The 19,853-nt window shown below is 47.0% G+C and overlaps 1 protein-coding gene across 3 annotated transcripts in view; it reads left to right on the top strand.

Annotated features, from left to right (window-relative positions):
• Nucleotides 1–19,853, top strand: part of lama3 (laminin subunit alpha 3) — a 197,336-nt gene that overhangs the window by 109,615 nt on the left and 67,868 nt on the right. For all 3 annotated transcript variants that reach the window (XM_033019527.1, XM_033019528.1, XM_033019526.1), the window contains exons 35-41: nucleotides 1,263–1,467; nucleotides 3,888–4,032; nucleotides 6,248–6,388; nucleotides 7,974–8,135; nucleotides 9,357–9,458; nucleotides 10,190–10,273; nucleotides 11,120–11,350. In XM_033019527.1, the coding sequence (XP_032875418.1) occupies nucleotides 1,263–1,467; nucleotides 3,888–4,032; nucleotides 6,248–6,388; nucleotides 7,974–8,135; nucleotides 9,357–9,458; nucleotides 10,190–10,273; nucleotides 11,120–11,350 (1,070 nt within the window). The remainder of the gene's footprint in view (nucleotides 1–1,262; nucleotides 1,468–3,887; nucleotides 4,033–6,247; nucleotides 6,389–7,973; nucleotides 8,136–9,356; nucleotides 9,459–10,189; nucleotides 10,274–11,119; nucleotides 11,351–19,853) is intronic.

Raw genomic sequence — 19,853 nt, 5'->3', positions numbered from 1 at the left:
GGAATAGGTTTAAGGTGAGGGGGGAAAGATTTAATAGGAACCCGAGGTGCAAAATTTCCGTACAAAATGTGGTGGGTATGTGGAACAAGCTGCCAGAGGAAATGGCTGAGATGGATACAATAACATTGAAAAGACACTTGGACAGGTACATGGATAGGAAAGCTTGTGGGATATGGGCCAAACGAAGGCAAATAGAACTAATGTGGATAGGGCATGTTGGTCGGCCTGGACGAGGTGGTCCGAAGGGCCTGTTTCCATGATGTTGCCTTGATGACTCTAAGCGGCATGGACGACTTGGGCCAAAGAGCCTGTATCTGTGCTGTATGATTCAATACCTCACTGAAACACTTGCGAACACAGTTAGAACATGCAAACTCCGCACAGACAGCACCAGTAGTCAGGATTGAACCCTGGTCGCCAAAGCTGGAAACAGTGGCCTCATCCACTACATCAGTGACATTTTATTTTTTGCATACAGTTCAGTAATGTATTGCCATACCTAAGCACAATCCTAAATTAGTACAAAGAGCAGAGAAATAGTCCACTGAGACTGCACGCAAGAGTGGCCTGGTTTTGCCGCCATTTCCAAAGCCCTGTCATCCCTATTCCTGATCTCTTCAGAGCCTCCCATGTGCATGGTCTTCCTCAGGGGAAGAAAGAGTCCCAGAGTTATAGAGTATCGAAACAGGCTCAACCTGCCCGCACCGACCAACATGTCCCATCTACAGCAGTCCCACCTGCCTGTGTTTGGCCCATATCCCTCTAAATCTGTCCTCTACACGTACCTGTTCATTTGTGTAAGAAATATCTCTAGATGTTGGTTTACGGCTCTCAACCCGAAACATCGCCTATTCTTTTTCTTCAGGGATGCCGCCTGACCCGCCGAGTATACTCCAGTATTTTGTGTCTTATCTGCCCACCTAATTGTTTCATAAAGGTTGCAAAAGTCCCTGTCTCAACTATCTCCTCTGGCAGCTCATTCCATATGTGTGAAAAAGTTTCCCTTCAGGTTCCTATTAAATCTTTCCCCCCCACACCTTAATCCTATGTCCTCTGGTTCTCGACTCCCCTACTCTGGGCAAGAGACTCTCGGAAGGTAATCCCAGTGTGCTCGCGGTGAGCCAGCCAATCACCTCCACGGACAATTTGGCTCAGCTAGTCAAGCCCCGGTCACTACTCAACAAGGTGAAGATAAGCAAAGTCTGATCTGGTCTTCTCATGGTTTTATAGTCAAGTGCCTTACATTTGTATCTCGTCCTCAGGTTGTAACTGCGGCCAGCGGCTGTGCGACGAGGGGACGGGCCGCTGCATCTGCGCACCGCAGACGGTGAAACCCAAGTGCGAGGCTTGCGAGAAGCAGACCTTCAGATATCATCCTCTGGTCGGCTGTGAGCAGTGCAACTGCACGCGAGAGGGCATCATCAAACCCACCAACCGTGACTGCCACCGGAAGACTGGGCAGTGCCGGTAAGCACTTTAGTTTAGTTTAGAGATACAGCGCGGAAGCAGGCCCATCGGCCCACATAGTCCGCGCCGACCAGCGATCACCCCATACACTAGCACTATCCTACACACTAGGGACAATTTACAATTTTTACCAAAGCCAATTAGCCGACAAACTTGTACATGTTTGGAGTATGGGAGGAAACCGGAGCACCCGGAGAAAATCCACGCAGTCACGGGGCGAATGTACAAGCTCCGTACAAACACCCGTAGTCAGGATCGAATCCGGGTGTCTGGCGCTGTAAGATAGCAACTCTACCATTGTGCCACCGTGATTACCCAAAACTGAGCGTAGGCCACTCAGTCCCTCTAGCCCATTCCATACCTCAGATAGACACAAAATGCTGGAGTAACTCAGCGGGTCAGGCAGCATTTCTGGAGAAAAAGAACAGGTGACATTTCGGTTCTGGACCCTTTTTCAGACTGCTGTTCCATGCCTCAATTGGTCACCTGTTTAGGTTTAGGTTTATTATTGTCACGTGTACTGAGATACAGTGAAAAAGCATTGTTTTGTGATGATGCCCAAACCCGGCCATTCTCTGTGTGCTGGTCCTAGAAGTAGATCTGAAATCATTCATTACAATTGTCTTTTTCCACTGACTGGACAGTGTGCAACAAAAAGCTTTACACTGTACCTCAGTACATGTGACAATAAACTAAACTCACTAAACTAAGCTAAGCCAGTCAAATTATGGCATACACTTTTACATCAGGTTAAGCAAAAGAGAAACTAAACAGAGTGCAGAATATAGAGATACAACTATAGAGAAAGTGCAGAAATAAAAAAAAGTGCAAGGGCACATGGATATGCAGGGTATGGGGGAGACATCTCCTTTTCCTCTTTGACCTTAAAGCCATGCTCATATTTTACATTTTTACCCTGGGGATTGGTTCTGACTGTCTACGCTATCTATGGGGGAATATGGGTAATGTGCAGTCAGATAAGAGTTGGTCTTGGCATTATACTCGGCACAGATATTGTGGGCTGAAGGGCCTGTTGCTGTGCTGCCCTGCTCCGTGTTCTATGCTTCGGTTTAGTAATGCCTTATGGACCGTACGGCCTGTTCCTATGCAGTACTATGTTCTGTATTAATGGGTCCCACATCTCTTGTTTTAACACGTCAAGAGTACTTCACCAATCTGGCAGGTTATCATAGCTTCTACAACTGAAAGAAAGTATTCTCTGTTGAAGGCCCTCCCACATTGGAATCACTTTAATTATTCACACATGCAGAGGCAAGGAGCCAGGGGATGTTAAAATTCGCCACGAACTTCAGCTTTTACTGAGCGGAATTTTGTCACGATATTCATCAAAAGATAAGAACACAAGAAACTAAGAGCAGGATTAGGCCACTCAGCCCATCAAGCCCTCCCTGCCCTTCAATATGATTCTGGCCCATCTGCCCCATCTCCTCTGTACCAGTTCCCCACACCCCTCAATATCCCTTTCCTTCTCCTCCCCTTTTTTATCTCACCTTTAAATGCCCCATATTTCCCCCTTCATCAACTAGAGACGCACACAGTGGGTGTATGGAACGAGTTCCCAGAGGAGGTAGTTGAGGCAGTTACTATAACAACAGGAGGCTGAGAGGTGATCTTATAAAGTCATGAGGGGAATAGACAGGGTGAGTCTTTAACCCAGAGTAGGAGAATCAAGAATCAGAGGTCATGGGTTTAAGGTAAGAGGGGAAACATTTAATAGGAACCTGAGGGACAAAGTTTTCAGACAGAGGGTGGTGGGTGTATGGAACAAGCTGCCAGAGGTGGTAGTTGAGGCAGGTACTATAACAACATTTCACACAGAGAGTGGTGAATCTCTGGAACTCTCTGCCACAGAGGGTAGTTGAGGCCAGTTCATTGGCTATATTTAAGAGGGAGTTAGATGCGGCCCTTGTGGCTAAAGGGATCGGGGGGTATGGAGAGAAGGCAGGTACGGGATACTGTGTTGGATGATCAGCCATGATCAGATTGAATGGCGGTGCAGGCTCGAAGGGCCGAATGGCCTACTCCTGCACCTATTTTCTATGTATCTATGTTTCTAAGCCATTTGGACAGGTACATTGATAGGATAGGTTTAGAGGTATATGGGCCAAACACCGGCAGGTGGGACTAGTTTTTTTAGTTTTAGAGATACAGCGTGGAAACAGGCCCTTCAGCCCACAAACTCCGTGTTGACCAATGATCACCCCATACACTGGTTCTATCCTACACACAAGGGACAATTTACAGAAGCCAGTGAACCTATGAACCTGCACATCTTTGGAGTGTAGATGGAGCATCTTGGTCAGCGTGGACGAGTTAGGCCAAAGGGTCTGTTTCCGTGCTGTATTACTCTGATGGTGCTGTGAATCCTGTTGAATTTCATAGAATATTTTCCAATTTAGATGCAAGCCAGAAGTCACCGGCCGGCAGTGCGATAGATGTTCGGTGGGATTCTCCCGCTTCCCAGACTGCTTTCCATGCGATTGTAAACCCGATGCGACGCAGCTCAGCGTGTGTGACCCCGTGACCGGGCGCTGTCTCTGCAAGGTCAGTCGTTAGATGTTGGTGCAGCTGGGGATGTCATATGGAATTTGTACGTTCTCCCTACGACCGCAAGGGTTTTCTCCGGGTGCTCCAGTCTCCTCCCCCACTCCAAAGATGTGTAGGTTTGTAGGTTAATTGGCATCTGTAAAAATTGTAAATTGTCCCTGGTGTACTGGGATCTCTGGTCGGCACGGATTCAGTGGGCCGAAGGATCTATTTCCATGCTTTATAACTAAACCTTGTCCTTCCAACACCCACTCCCTCACGATCTTCAACCCTCCGTAAAGCCTGTTAAACCCTCTCTGTGTATTTGGGCTAATAACGGGAAAAAAGCATACTCAAATTCTGGAAAAACGCTCCTATACCAACAATAAAAATGTGGATTTCAAACATGTTCGAAACATTACACCTGGAAGATATGAGACTCCTCCTCGCAGGCAAAGCAGACCACGTCCAAAAGACGTGGTCTGCATTTATGGGCTTACTACAAGCATAAGGTGCAACAGTAATTTAAAAAATAAATGGTGCCAGGATCTGGTAACGGGGGATGAAAAATATGGTTGGTATATCCCTTTTTGCAGAGTTTTTTATAATAAAGCAATTGTTTCTCTTTCTTTCTTTCTTTTCCAGTGTCTATTTCTTAACTTTCTTCTCTAACTCTCTTTCTAATGGGCTTTCTTTTCCCAACACTTTCTTGCACTATCACGACTCTTTCTCACTTTCCTTACTTCTTTTATTTCTATCTTTCTTAAAACTCAAAAAATGAAGAGGTACAACAAATGTAATAAGATATATGTGGTGTGTATTACTGTAACTTATTGTACTTCTAATTAAAAAAAATAAAATAAAATAAACTAATTTTTTTTTTTTAAACCCTCTCTGTGTACGAGGAATCGCCCCGCTTTTATAGTTTCCATGCAGAACACAAGGTGCTGGAACTGATGCTCTACAACGCTAAAAGAACAATGTTCTGTACTCTATCCTACCTATTGTATTTGAGTTTGACTTGATTATATTTATGTATGGTATTACCTGATCTGTTTAGACAGTGACTTTACAATAGATAGAGCAAAGGGGAAGCTACAGAGTGAAGAATATAGTTCTCAGCATTGTAGCGCACCAGTTGCTTAGACAAAGCCCATTGGCCGCAATAGGATAGAAGTGAATCGGACAGTACCCTAGCTTATGGAAGGACCGTTTGGAAGCCTGCAGTTCCGGTCACCATACTGCAGGGTGGATGTGATTGGACTGGAGACAATGCAGAGGAGATTCACCTAATAATGGAGGGGAAGAAGCTGTTCCTGAGTGTGATGGTGTGCTCTTTAGTTTATTATTGTCACGTGTAACGAGCGGCATTGCAAATCTTTTTTGTTGCATGCCATCCACTAAGACTATACATGATTACAATCCAGCCACAGTGTACAGACACAGGATAAAGGGAATAACGTTCAGTGCAAGATAAAGTCCAGTGAAGACCAATTAAAGATAGTCCGAGGGTCTCCAATGGGGTTGAGAGGAGGTCAGGATCATTATCTAGCTGGTGGGAGGATGGTTCAATTACTTGATAATAGCTGGGAAGAAACTGTCCCATAAATGTGGAAGTATATTTTTTTGCATTTCTTTACCTCTTAGGAGAAGAGAGAGGAAAGAGTGTCCGGGGTGAGACTGGTCCTTGATTATGCTGGTGGCCTTGCTGAGGCAGTTTGAAGTGTAGATGGTGTCAGTGGAAGGGAGGTCGGTTGGCATGATGATCTGGGCTGCGTCCACAATTCTCTGTAATTTCTTACGGTCTTGGATGGAACTGTTCCCAAACCACGCTGCGATGCATCTTGATAAAATACCAAACTTCCCAAGCTTTCTAAGGAGGTAGAGGCATTGGTGTGCTTTCTTAGCTATTGCTTCCATTGGCTAGTCCAGGGCAATTTGGTGGTGGTGATATTTACTCCTCAAAACGTGAAGATTTCCACCATCTCTACTTTGGCGCCGTCAATGCATACCGGGCCCGGTATGTGTTCCGCTTCGCTTCCTGAAGTCGATCACAATCTCCTTTGTCTAGCTGACATTGAGGAAGTAGTTATTGCCTTGGCACCAGGTTACGAGGCTCTCAATCTCCTTGCTGCGCTCCGCTTCGTCATTATTTGATGTGTACGCTTTAGATTTTCTGGAAGAGGGGAGGAGGAGGGTTACCCACTTGAATCGTTGTCTTTGACCATTGTAGGAGAACGTGGTGGGTGCCCGGTGTGATAAATGTCGACCCGGCTCATTTCATCTGGAGCCAGCCAACGCCAAGGGCTGCACCAGTTGTTTCTGCTTTGGAGTGACCAGTCAGTGTCGAAGCTCACATAAATCCAGGACCCAGGTAAGTGATGTGACCCTAGCCTTGGTTTGTCACCTTTCACAGAGTCATAGAGTCGTACAGCATGGCAACAGACCCTTCGGCCCAACTTGCCCACACTAACTAACATGTCCCATTGACACTAATCCCACCTACCTGTGTTTGGCCATATCCCTCTAAACCTATCCTATCCATGTACCTGTCTAAATGTTTCTTAAACATTGCAATGATACCTGCCCCAACTACCTCCTCCAGCAGCTCGTTCCATACACTTACCACACTTTGTGTGAAAAAGTTATCCCTCAGATTCCTACTAAATCTTTTTTCCTTCACCTTAAACCTATGTCCTCTGGTTCTCAAAGATACTTTCCTCCAGGTGCCATAGTGTAGGTCTGAAGGCAACACTGTAAACAGCCAACATAGCAATTGTCCATTTAAAGGTTGTCACTGGTAAGGCTGAAGATGCATTAGATTGCCAACTTCAGTTGTACCTATTCCTGGAGGTGTGATCACATAACCTAGAACAGGACTACACATTGTCACAGGAGGTAGAGCAGCTGCCTGACATCGAGTGCTGTCCATGTGGAGTTTGCACGTTCTCCCTGCGACTGCATGGGTTTCCTCCGGGTGCTCCGGTTTCCTCCCACATCCCAAAGATGTACAGGGTTTGTAGGTTAGTTGGTCTCTGTGAAATTATCCCTAGAGTGTAAGGAGTGGATGCGAAAGTGGGGTAACATTGAACTTGTGTGAATGGATGATTGATGGTCGGCGTAGACTCAGTGGGCCGAAGGCTTGTTTCCATGCTGTACCTCTAAACTAAACATAGAAGAGTATAGCACAGAAATAGGCCCCTCAGCCCACCATGTCTTTACCGAACATGATGGGCCAAGCCAAACGTTATGACGGGGGAGGGGGATTGGAAGGAAAAGTGTGGAGAGAAAGTTGAGTAGATGATAAGGAAGCGGGGATTTATCTAAAATTAGAGAATTCACTGTTAATTCAATGTAAAATTGGTGAATTCTATCTTCAATGTTTATACCATTGGGCTGTGAGCTACGCAAGCGGAATAAAGGTGCTGTTCCTGCAGTATATGTGTTGCCTCACTCTGGCTATAGAGGAGGCCCACGACAGAAAGGTGAATCTTAGATAGAGATAAAGTGCTGGAGTAACTCAGGCTTCACCTATCGAGAACACAGATCGGCGATGATTTGGGTTGGGACCCTTCTTCGGACTGATTGTAGAGGGGAGAGTGGGGGAAGAAAAACAGGAAGTGAAGAAAAAACAGGACAAATCGGGGCGGGCAAGAAATAATTTCAGGCAAGGAGGTTCCCTGATAGGCTGACTGTTGTCTAGAGACAGGTGAGCCCAAAAGAGATACATCATTGTGAACTGTGGAACCGGTTAATGGACCTTTAGTGGAGGGAGTGTGGTCACGGAGGGGGGAGGTTTGGGGTGGAGGGAAGGTCAATATTGGAATGGGAAGGAGAGTGAAAGTGGTTATCAACCTGGCCTTGGTGGACCAAGTGTTTGGCCTTAACTATGCCCGCTTGCTGTAGACTCTCGCACCAGTTAGACAATGTTATGATTTCACTTTTATACTTTCATGTAGCACATGCAAATGAGGAAGTGGATTTTACGTACGGCGAATAAACAAAAGATTCCAGTTGTGTTTAACCGGCGGAGTGACACCGTGGTGGCTGATGTCCAGGAACTGCCTGACATTATCCATGACCTGCACTGGGCTGCTCCGGAATCCTACCTGGGAGACAAGGTGAGAAATGTCTAGATGCAAGGAACCACAGATGCTGCTTTACATAGGTATGTTGCAAAGCCTACCTGAAGCGTCGTTGAAAATCTGCCGCTGCGGGTGTGCGCGATTTTGGCGCCGTTTAGAGGGGGCGGGTTTAAAACGCGATTTTCTCTAGGCTGTTCAAATCGAAGATGTTCAGCCTAGTTAATTATTAACGAAAAATCGCTGGAAGTCCCCGTCGCAAAAGCTATTATTAGTTTTAAAGGCCTCGTATAATAGTTATAATAGTTTAAAAATCAATCTCTAAACCCGCGACCGCCAGCAACCGCAGGGTCTCATAAAGCAGGCAACTGAAGGTAGGTTGTATATTTTTATATTAAAAAGGGCTTCTTAAGATCCCTTTATACAAAGTTTAATATTGCGAGTAGCTCATTTTGGGCCCATTATATCCCGCAGTATTTTTCTGGGCATTTGGGGCACAAATCTACCGCAATGTGAACGTTCCAAACCAGCGCGTTCCACAGGGACCCACTGGAAAGCTGATTTAAATGGGCATTTATTTACAGCAATTAAACACTAAATTCCTTCCATTTGGTCTATAAATTAATGTAAATGAGATTTAAAAATCATGTTTTATTGTGAATTATTTGTGAATATTATTTGGACATTTAGGCTATTTAAAAATGTTAATCATTTATTAAGAAATGGATAGATGTTTAGATCTAGTAATTGAAGTCTGAAATTAGCTACAATTAGGTAACTAACTAATTATATGCTTTAATTTCAGGTCATCCAAGTAAGATTATTTTATATTTGTTTCAGAATGCTTCAATCTATGATAACTGAAAATTTCATTCAGTTCTCTTAATTTTTAAGAAAGTTATGGGCTTTTGACTGTTCACGATCACAGCTTTTTTGTTATGTCCATAGAAAATCAATAGGGAACAAGATGCTAATTTCCGAGTATGAAAATGGCCATAACATTTTAAATACTTGAGATATGAAAGTGAATTAGGTGTCAAATTAAACTTCTTTTTATGCTTTATCTGATGGGATAAATTACAGACTTGATTTTTAAAATCTCAAAATTTTGTAACATTGCTACTTTACAAGGGAAGTCACAAAGTGCTGGAGTAACTCGGCGGCTCAGGCAGCATTTGGGACCATGTTGGGTCCAAGGGCCTGCACTTGTTTGTCTCTAAACTAAGCTAAACTAAAACGTCTCTGACTTTTGCATTACAGCTCTCATCATATGGTGGCTTTCTCTCCTACCAAATAAAATCTTTTGGCTTGCCAAGTGAAGGGATGACTTTGCTTGAAAAGAGATCAGACGTTCAATTGAGGGTAAGTACCGCTCTTTGAATGAAAAAGAATGTTGGTGACGGAATTAGTAACAAGCACTGATTATTGAACCGTGCATAGTAGGAATATCAAAGTTTCTTGCCACAATGTTTGGCTGTGGGGTCAACACATTACAGAGACACAAGAAACTGCAGACGCTGGAATCTTGAGGAAAACCTTCTGTTCTGGTCGGCCCAATTACAGGAAGGATGTGGAGGCTTTGGAGTGGGTGCAGAGGAGGTTTACCAGAATGATGTCCGGATTAGAGGGTAATAATGACAGGAGAGATTTAACAGACTTGAATTGTTTTCTCTTCAGTGCCAGAGTTTACGGGGAGACCTGATTAGAAGTAAATAAGATTCTGAGAGTCAGAGACAGTCAGAATCCTTTTCCCAGAATGGAAATATAAAATACTGGAGGGCATGGCATTAAGGTGAGGGGCAAAGGTTAAAGGAGATGTGTGAGGCAAATTTTATACACAGAGGGGGGTGAGTGCCTGGAATGCGCTACGGTGGGTGGTGGTGGAGGCAGATTTTAGTGGCTTTTTAAAATAATTTTGCATAGGTACATGGATATACAGGGAATGGAGCGATATAGATTAGGTGAGGCTGTTAAGTGATTGTCTTGGCATCATGTTTGGCATTGACCTAGTGGGCTGAAGGGCCTGTTCTTGTGCTGTACTGTTCCATATCCCTATACCCCCATATCTCTAACTGGAGATTTTTTTTTGCAAGGGAGAACAAATGACCATCGAGTACTTTGATCCGAGGAGCCCGGCTCCGGATCGAGTTTATCATGGAAAGGTTCAACTGTTGGAGGTAAGTGTGGACAATTGATTACTCTTTACGCTGTTGAGCTGGTGGAGATCTAGGTGTTGTGGTGCACAAACCACCAAAAGATAGCAGGATCTCCAGTAAATAGTAAGAAGGCTAACAGCTTGTTGGTGTTTATTGCATAGGAGTTGGTGTCATCGAGTCATAGATCCATACATCGTGGAAACAGGGCCTTGCCGACTAAGATGCCCCATCTATGCAAGTCCCCCTCCCCGCATTTGGCCCACATCCCTCTAAACTTTAAAAACTTTTAAATGCTGTTATAGTACTTGTCTCACCGACCTCCTCTGGCAGCTCATTCCATACACCCACCACCCCCTGCGTAAAAACATTGCCCCTATTAACTCTATAAGATCGCCCCTGGCCTGCCCAAATCTCCATATTGCTCAGCCCCTCAAGTCCCTTAACATCCTCGTAAATGCAGTATTTTGCCCAGAGTAAGGGAACTGAGGACAAGAGGAGGTTTGTGAGGGGGGAAAGATTTAATAGGAACTTGAGGGGAAACTTTCTCACACAAAAGGTGGTGGGTATATGGAACAAAATGTCAGAGGAGGTACTTGAGGCAGGTAAAAGAGACATTTGGACAGGCACATGAATAGGACAGGTTTAGAGGGATATGGCCCAAGCACGGGCAGATGGGACTAGTGTAGATGGGGCATGTTGGTCAACGTGGGCAAGTTAGACAGAAGGGCCTGTCTCCACCCTCTATTACTCTATGACTCCAAATCTTCTCTGTACTGTTTCCAATTGAATGACTACAGGTTGACCAAAACTGAACACAATACTCCATGTCCTTGCTGGTGAATTTAGCATTGTCTCCTGTACCAACAGGATAACTTCAGGCATGCGATCATCAATACTCCGGTGTCCAGGGAGAATTTCATGCTGTTGTTGAGCAACGTGGAAGATTTGCAGATCAGAGCGTTGTACTTCTCCCAGACCCAGCGCCTGTCACTGGGCTCCGTTCAGCTGGACGAGGCCAATGGTTCTGAATCTGCAACCCCTGCCACCAACGTCGAAGTGTGCTCCTGTCCCACACACTACATGGGAGACTCTTGCCAGGTAGGACCCAGCATTCACTTTTTCTCCAGAGATGCTGCCTGACCCACTGAGTTACTCCAGCACTTAGTGTCCATCTGCATTCAAGTCCATCTGTTCTGTGAAGGGCAATGTTGTCAGTTTGCAGTGGGGGCACAGGAGATGTAACACTTGTCTCTCGGAATAGATCAGGTAGATGCACAGAGTCTTTCGCCCAGAGTAGGGTAATCAAAAACCAGAGGACATAGGTTTAAGGTGAGGGGGGAAAGATTTAATAGGCAGGTGCTATCACAACGTTTGAGAAATAATTGGACAAGTACATGGATAGGACAGATTTAGAGGGATATGGGCCAAACGCAGGCAGGTGGGACTAGTGTAGATGGGACATGTTGGTCGATGTGGACATTGGGCCAAGGAGCTTTATTCTACACTCTATGATCCTACAACTCTATACCTCCCCCCTCGACTCCATCCAGGGATCCCAGCAGTCCTTCTAAGTTCACGTGCACCTGATCTAGTTGGAGTGAGTCTGAGGGTCTCCAATAAGGTAGATGGTAGCTCAGGGCTGCTTTCTAGTTGGTGATAGGATGGTTCAGTGGCTTGATAGCAGCTGGGAAGAAACTGACCCGGTGTACCCGATGTGGCCTCCTGTTCATCGGCGAGACCAAGTGTAGACTTGGTGACTGTTTTGCCAAACAATTGCACTCGGTCCGCCAAGGCCTACTGGATTTTCTGGTTGCTAACCATTTTATTTCCCCTTCCCATTCCCATACCGACTATCTGTCCTAGGCCTCCTCCATTGTCAGTGTGAGGCCACATGCAAAGTGGAGGAGCAGCATCTCATTTTCCGTGTGGGTAGATTACAGCCCAACGGTGTGGACATTGAATTCTCCAAATCTAGGTAACACACTCCCTTCCCCCTCCTTTCCAACCCATGTGGACCCATTTCTCCCACGATCATTCCCAGCCCAATGTGCCAGTACCCTTCCACTGGTATCCCTCACTCCAGCTGTACATTTCCCTCCTCCTTCACTCCTCTCTCCAGCTTTGTCCTCCCATGGCTTGCCAGGCTTTGCCCCACCTCCCTTTTCCAACTTTCAACCCTTTACTACAATCAGTCTGAAGAAGGGTCCCGACCCAAAACATTATCTGCCCATTTCCCTCTCCAAATACTGCCTGTCCTGCTGAGTTCCTTCAGCACTTTCTGTGTTTTGTTCTTTTGAACTTGTTTTTCTTTGAAAGTAGCTTTGCTAATCGAGTGATTTAACATTATCAGTCCTTGGCATGAATTGGCACGTGACATTATGGAGCGGTGGGTGTCCTTCCCAACCTGTCCGTCCCAAAGCAATAGGGCCGCTGCCTCACAGCGCCAGAGACCCGGGTTCAATCCTAACCACGAATGCTGTCTGCATGGAGTTTGTACCTTTTCCCTGTGACCGTGTAGGTTTTCTCCGGGTGCTCCGGTTTCCTCCCACACTCCAACGACGTACAGGTTTGTTGGTTAATTTGCTGTGGTAAAAATGGTAAAAATGTCCCTCGTGTGTAAGATAGTGCTAGTGTGCAGGTGATTGCTGGTCGGCGCGGACTCGTTGGGCCGAAGGGCCTGTTTCTGCACTGTATCTCTAAAATAAACTAAACTATCGGTTAGTTCCAAGAGTGTAAGAGTGTTAGGGAAGGCGTGCTTTACCGAAGAGTATATTAGTTGTACTCTGCCACCCTTGGACCCAATGCACATTCCCTTACTGCTGGCTTTACTGATTAATGTGCAATAGGCCAGTACCTTTGGAGTAGAATAATTCACTCACCGGTTTGAGGCTGTTCCAAAACCTACAATAACAAATACTTTTACAAATTCTTCTGTTGGAATTTGGACCTGGAAGTGCAAACAGAAAGTTTCAGTGACTCCCTCTAAACTCTTCGCTGTAGGCTGTGTAGAGAGGTTTTTAAATCTAGAATTACTCATTGCGGAAATGTCTACATTTAGCACAGAACATAGAACAGTACGGCGCAGGAACAGGCCCTTCAGCCCACAATGTCCATGCCGACCATGCTGCCAAATTAAATTCATCTTCTCTGCCTGTATATGATCTTATATCCCTCCATTCCCTGCATATCCATGTGCCTATCTAAAAGCCTCCAAAATACCTTTATTGTATCTGCCTCCACCACCACGCTCAGCAGCGTATTCTAGGCACCCACCATCCTCTGTGTTTATGAATGATCCACAGCAACACGCACATGGTGAAGATCAATTTCTATTCCATAGGCAAACAGGAACATTCAAACAGCCAGCTATTAGCATCTAGCTCCGCTGGCTTGTGAGAGAGAGAGAGAGGGAGCGAGTTAGCTGACCTTGCTAGTGTAAAGCTGTGTAGTACCCGTATTACCATGTAAAGGGTGGCATGCACATATGTGTAGTGGAGATTATAAATGGCATGAATTAATAAGGGTTAATCTACATCCTTCCTCTTAAAGAAACAAAGCACATATAGCGTGGTTAGTGGGGCATATTGTAAAACACCAGTATAAACATAGAAACATAGAAAATAGGTGCAGGAGTAGGCCATTCGGCCCTTCGAGCCTGCACCGCCATTCAATATGATCATGGCTGAGCATCCAACTCAGTATAAAGTGCAGCATTTATTATTTTACTGCATATGTGCGCACATAAAACAAAACGGGTCATGCACAGTTCAAGTGTAGCCGGTAAATATTCCAATCAGCGGGTTTGGCTTGCAGACACGACCTGCACGTGTACGGTAATACCCCTCGTACGCCTCATCCTTCTCTGAGGGATCAAGCCCCTTATCGGGTGAACGCAGAGGAGAAGACACCGGTGGAGATGGGGGCACCGAGGAAGGCAGGGATGGCGCTGGCACCGGCAGAGGAATCGCTGGAGCAGCATTCGCTGAGCTTGAGGGAAGACCGGCAGGCTGGTCCGGGTAAGGACGTGGAGGTGCCAGTTTATTAACCGGGAGGAGGTGTTGGCGGGTTTGCCGATAGATGCCGTTGTCAATACTGACCAAGTACGAGCGTGGCTCTGCGGTTGACCCCAGAATGACCCCGAGGCGGTCGTAACCTCGGAGTGACCGCAAGTGGACAACCTGTCCCTTGTTAAGTAGTTGAAGCGGAGAACTGGTTTTATCATAGTATTTTCTTTGTATGTCGCGGCGGCGTTGGAGCTGGGACGTCAGGAAATCCTTCAGAGGGGTGAACCCCCGAAAAGCACCTGGACCTGATGGTATACGCGGTCGTGTTCTAAAAACCTGTGCGGACCAACTGGCTGGAGTTTTTACGGACATTTTCAACCTCTCACCTCTGAGGTCTGAGGTCCCCACCTGCTTTAAAAGGGCATCAATTATACCGGTGCCCAAGAAGAGTAAGGTGACGTGCCTCAATGACTATCGACCAGTGGCACTAACGCCGGTGGTGATGAAGTGCTTTGAGAGGTTGATCATGGAGCAAATCAACTCCTACCTCGACAAAAACCTGGACCCACTGCAGTTCGATTACCGCCACAACAGATCAACGGTGGATGCGATCTCGCTGGCCCTCCACTCCGCGCTGGACCACCTGGACAACAAAAACTCATATGTCAGGCTGTTATTCATCGAATACAGCTCGGCATTTAACACAATCATCCCCTCCAAGCTGGTTACCAAACTCGCCGAACATCCCTCTGCAATTGGATCCTCGACTTCCTCATTCACAGACCACAGTCTGTTCGTATTGGTGGAAATGTGTCAGCCTCGATAACAATCAGCACGGGAGCACCTCAAGGCTGCATGCTCAGCCCCCTGCTGTACTCACTCTATACCCATGACTGTGTAGCCAATCACAGTACGAACTCCATCATCAAGTTCGCTGACGACACCACTGTTGTGGGGCGCATCACTGATGGGGATCAGTCAGAGTATAGAAGAGAGATCGAGCAACTGTCCATATGGTGCCAGCGCAATAACCTGGCCCCCAACACCAGCAAAACCAAGGAACTGATTGTGGACTTTGGAAGGAGTAGGAGGGGGACCCACAGCCCCATTTATATCAACGGGTCGATGGTTGAAAGGGTCAAGAGCTTCAAATTCCTGGGCGTGCACATCTCTGAAGATCTTTCCTGGTCCGAGAACACTAATGCAATTATCAAGAAAGCTCATCAGCGCCTCTACTTCCTGAGAAGATTACGGAGAGTCGGCTTGTCAAGGAAGACTCTCTCTAACTTCTACAGGTGCACAGTAGAGAGCATGCTGACCGGTTGCATCATAGCTTGGTTCGGCAATTTGAGCGCCCTGGAGAGGAAAAGACTACAAAAAGTAGTAAACACTGCCCAGTCCATCATCGGCTCTGACCTTCCTTCCATCGAGGGGATTTATCGCAGTCGCTGCCTCAAGAAGGCTGGCAGTATCATCAAAGACCCACACCATCCTGGCCACACACTCATCTCCCTGCTACCTTCAGGTAGAAGGTACAGGAGCCTGAAGACTGCAACAACCAGGTTCAGGAATAGCTACTTCCCCACAGCCATCAGGCTATTAAACCTGGCTCGGACAAAACTCTGATTATTAATAACCACTTTCTGTTATTTGCACTTTATCAGTTTATTTATTCATGTGTGTATATATTTATATCATGGTATATGGACACACTTATCTGTTCTGTAGTAAATGCCTACTATGTTCTGTTGTGCTGAAGCAAAGCAAGAATTTCATTGTCCTATACTGGGACACATGACAATAAACTCACTTGAACTTGATTGGATCACTGACGGTGCACGAACTTGTGGTTCTAGTAGTTGCTTGACCATAGGTAGGGTGGAGCGGGTTCGCCGTGACATGAGCCGTTCGGCTGTTGATCCCAGGAGAGGGTCGCGGACGATGTTCCGTAGGTGGAGTAGGTCGAGATAGACATCAGAGCCGCCCCTGTGTGAGCGTTCCATTGGTTCTTTCGCACTATTTACCACGCGCTCAGCCAGGCCTTTGGACTGCGGGTACTCGGGGCTGCTGGTGATGTGGTGAAAGTCCCAGTTTTTCGCGAAATTCCTGAAGAACTGGCTGGAGAATTGAGTTCCATAGTCTGAGAGTAACTTTAGGGGGGCTCCGTGGACAGAGAAGTGACGAGTTAATTTATGAATGACCATGGCTGAGGTCGGGCTACTGAGCAGGTCGATTTCGAACCATCCTGAGTAGGAATCGACTAGAACCAGGTACTGTTTGCCGTGCCACTCAATGATGTCGGCCGCCACTGTAGACCAGGGTAAGTCTGGTGTGGGGTGCTGGAGAAGCGGTTGCTTCTGTTGGTGCGGGGTCAGGCTATTGCAGATCGGGCAGGCAGCAACTTTATCGAGAATGTAGTCAGCCAAGTCAGGCCAGAACAGCATACCTTTTGCATGTTGGAGGGTTATTTCTGCAGTGGGATGGCCCCCATGGACAATGTCGAAGAACTTGCTTTGAAGAGACGTCGGGATGACTGCCTTATGTCCTTTCATTATGACGCTGTCTTGAATGACCAGTTCATCGTGGACAGGATAAAATGGGCGGACAGCTTGTGGCAGGTGGTGCTGATTGTCTGGCCAGTCGCGGCGGATGACAGTGGCCAGCGATTGTAGCGTTTCATCTGCAGCTGTTTGTGATACGAGGATGTCTAAACCGGCAGATGGGAGGCAGGTGACCATCATAACCATGTACCCCTCGTGCTCGTCATCAGACAGGTGTTTTTCACAAGTTGGGCGAGGTGCCCATGAGAGGGTGTCAGCTAAGTGCATGCCCTTACCATGTTTGTAGTCTAATGTCATATCTCTGTAGTTCCAACATCATGCATAGTAAAGATAAGATAAGATAAGATAAGATAGAATTTATTTGCCACACAACCAGGGTCGGTGGAATTTGGGTTGTCAGCAGCGATACAATAATAAAGAACACACAACCACAATAAAACTGTAACACAAACATCCACCACAGCATTCATCACTGTGGTGGAAGGCACAGAATTTGGCCAGTCCTCCTCCATTTCCCCCCCCCCCCCCGTGGACAGGACCAGAGTCCAGAGTCAGTCCAGGATCGGCTCTTCCTCACCGGAGACCGCGGCTTTAAGTTGGTGTAGGCCGCAGGCCAGCGGTCGAGATTTAAAGTCTCCGCCGCAGCCAGAAGCACCGTAGACTGCAGGGCCGGCGGTCGAAGCTCCCCTCCAGGGGTGATGGTAAGTCCATGCCGGCCCCGCGGTAGAAGTTGGCCGCGGGCCGGCAGTGATGGCTTCTTCTTCCCCCGGGTCCCCCACGAGGGATCCCGGGCTGTAGACGCCGCACCAGCTGGAGCTCTGCAGACCGCGACTTCAGGCCGCGACTTCAGGCTGCCAGCTGCCCCGGGCCAGCGAAACGAAGCGCTCCCCTCCGGCGAGCCCCAGCGAGGGCTCACCCGCTCCACATCGAGAGTCCACGCTGCGCCCGCCGCTGAAGCCCCGGGCGCGTCTCCGGGAAAGGCCGCGCCGATCCTTGATGTTAGGCCACGGGGGAGGCGACCTGGAAAAAGTCGCCTCTCCATGGAGGAGGCGATCGAAGCGGTTTCCCCCTCACCCCCCCACACCACCCCCCACACAAAACACACAAAGGAACATTAAGCACATACTTTAAAACATACTAAAAAATAAAAAAAAGTTGAAAAAACTGACGCGCTGCTGACATGGCTGCACACAGAGGAGCGCCCCCTACAGACGCACTGGTGCCGTGTGGATCGGTTTACTGAGGATACTGACCAGGGGCTGGTGGTCTGTTTTGACCATGATCGGGTTGCCAAAGATAAAGTCCTTGAATTTCTTGCAGGCAAAAGTTTCTGTGAGTAGCTCCTTTTCCATTTGAGCGTAGCGCTGTTCAGTGTCGGTCATGGGAAAGTGAAGGCTCAAGCGCATAGAGAGATTGTTGTGGCTGGGCCCTGTTGGCACGGGTACGGCAGCACCAGATAAAGTGATCTTTCTTTTTACAATAGTGACAAGTTTTGCCATAAGCGAGGCATTGCTCACGAAATTTCAGGTGTGAGCCACCGCAGTTACCACAGTATGGACCAGAGGATCAGTTACCCTCCCTGTAGGCGGTTGTCGTGGGGTTAATGTTTGTTGCGGGAACCTATAGAAGGCATGCACATCGTAGGCAGAGTGTGGTCCCGGTCCCAGGGCTTTGGTATGGGTGTCAGTGTACTCTGCAACCCGGCAGACACGTTCAACCTTATCTAGTGTAAGCTCCTCATCCCGGAGCAGTTCATTTCTTTTTACAATAATAAGGGTTAATCTACACTCTGTATAAATAGACATGCCCCACACATCTTCTTTAAATGTTGTCCCTCTCAGCTTAAAGCTATGCCCTCAAGTATTTGATATTACCACCATGGGAAGAAGGTTCTGACTGTCCACCCTATCTGTGCCATTACACAACCATTAAACAAACAGTAATTGGTCAATATCAATGCACTCCCTGGCTTGGAGCCACCGTATTTTTTTTAAAGTATCTTTGTTTCCAGATAGTTTTAGTATTCCAGCTTTTCTTGGACAACTGCCGGTTATAAAACTGGTGGAAACTATGGGATGGGAATGGATGGAATCTGGGGGCAGATGCAGTTGCTCAGCCTGACGGCAGCATTCACAACGGGATGTTGTGGAGTTATGCTGTCCTGCCCCGGCGCATAATGCTGTCTGTTCAAGTCACACTCATAGAGTCATACAGCACAATAACGGGCCCTTCAGCCCATCACGTCCATGCTGACCTTGTTTCTCCCATCCGCGCAAATCCCCTTTGCCAGCATTGGGAGCATGTCCTTCTGGAACATAGAGCATTGCTCAGTCCATCACACAGACCAACTTCCCCACCACCATTGACTCCGTCTACACTTCACGCTGCCTCAGGAAAGCAGCCAATATAATCAAGGACCATTCCCTCTTCTCCTCTCTCCCATCGGACAGAAGATGCAAATGCTTGAAAGCACCTACCACTAGTTCCAGGAACAGCTTCTTCCCTGCTGTTATCACTTCTGAACCACTCTTCCATAAGCTAGGGTGTAGTCCCGATCTTCATACCTACGTCATTGTGGCCCTTGCACTTTTTCTATAAGTGTAATGCTATAACATTATATTCTGCAGTCTGGTACTTTTCTCCACTCTACCTGTTGTACTTCTGTATGGTTCGATTGTACTCCTGTTACATTTGGGCGGCACTGTGATGCAGTGGTAGAATTGCTGCCTCACAGCGCCAGAGCCTCGGGTTTGATCTTGACTACGGGCGCTGTCTGTACGGAGTTTGTACATTCTCCTCGTGCCCGCGTGGGTTTTTTCTGGGAGCTCCAATTTCTTCCAACACTCCAAAGATGTACAGGTTTGTTGTTTTAATTGTTTTAGGTAAGAATTGTAAATTGTATCGAGTGTGTAGGATGGCGCTAGTGTACGGGGTTGGCTGGTCGGCGCGGACTCGGTGGGCCGAGGGGCATGCTTCCGCGCTGCATTTCTAAATTAAAACTACACTAAATCTAAACTGCTTCCTGCCAATCCTTTT

This window comes from Amblyraja radiata, chromosome 4 (assembly GCF_010909765.2).
Source record: "Amblyraja radiata isolate CabotCenter1 chromosome 4, sAmbRad1.1.pri, whole genome shotgun sequence".
In the NCBI taxonomy this organism is placed as follows: domain Eukaryota; kingdom Metazoa; phylum Chordata; class Chondrichthyes; order Rajiformes; family Rajidae; genus Amblyraja; species Amblyraja radiata.
This window is presented reverse-complemented; position numbering and strand designations above follow the sequence as displayed.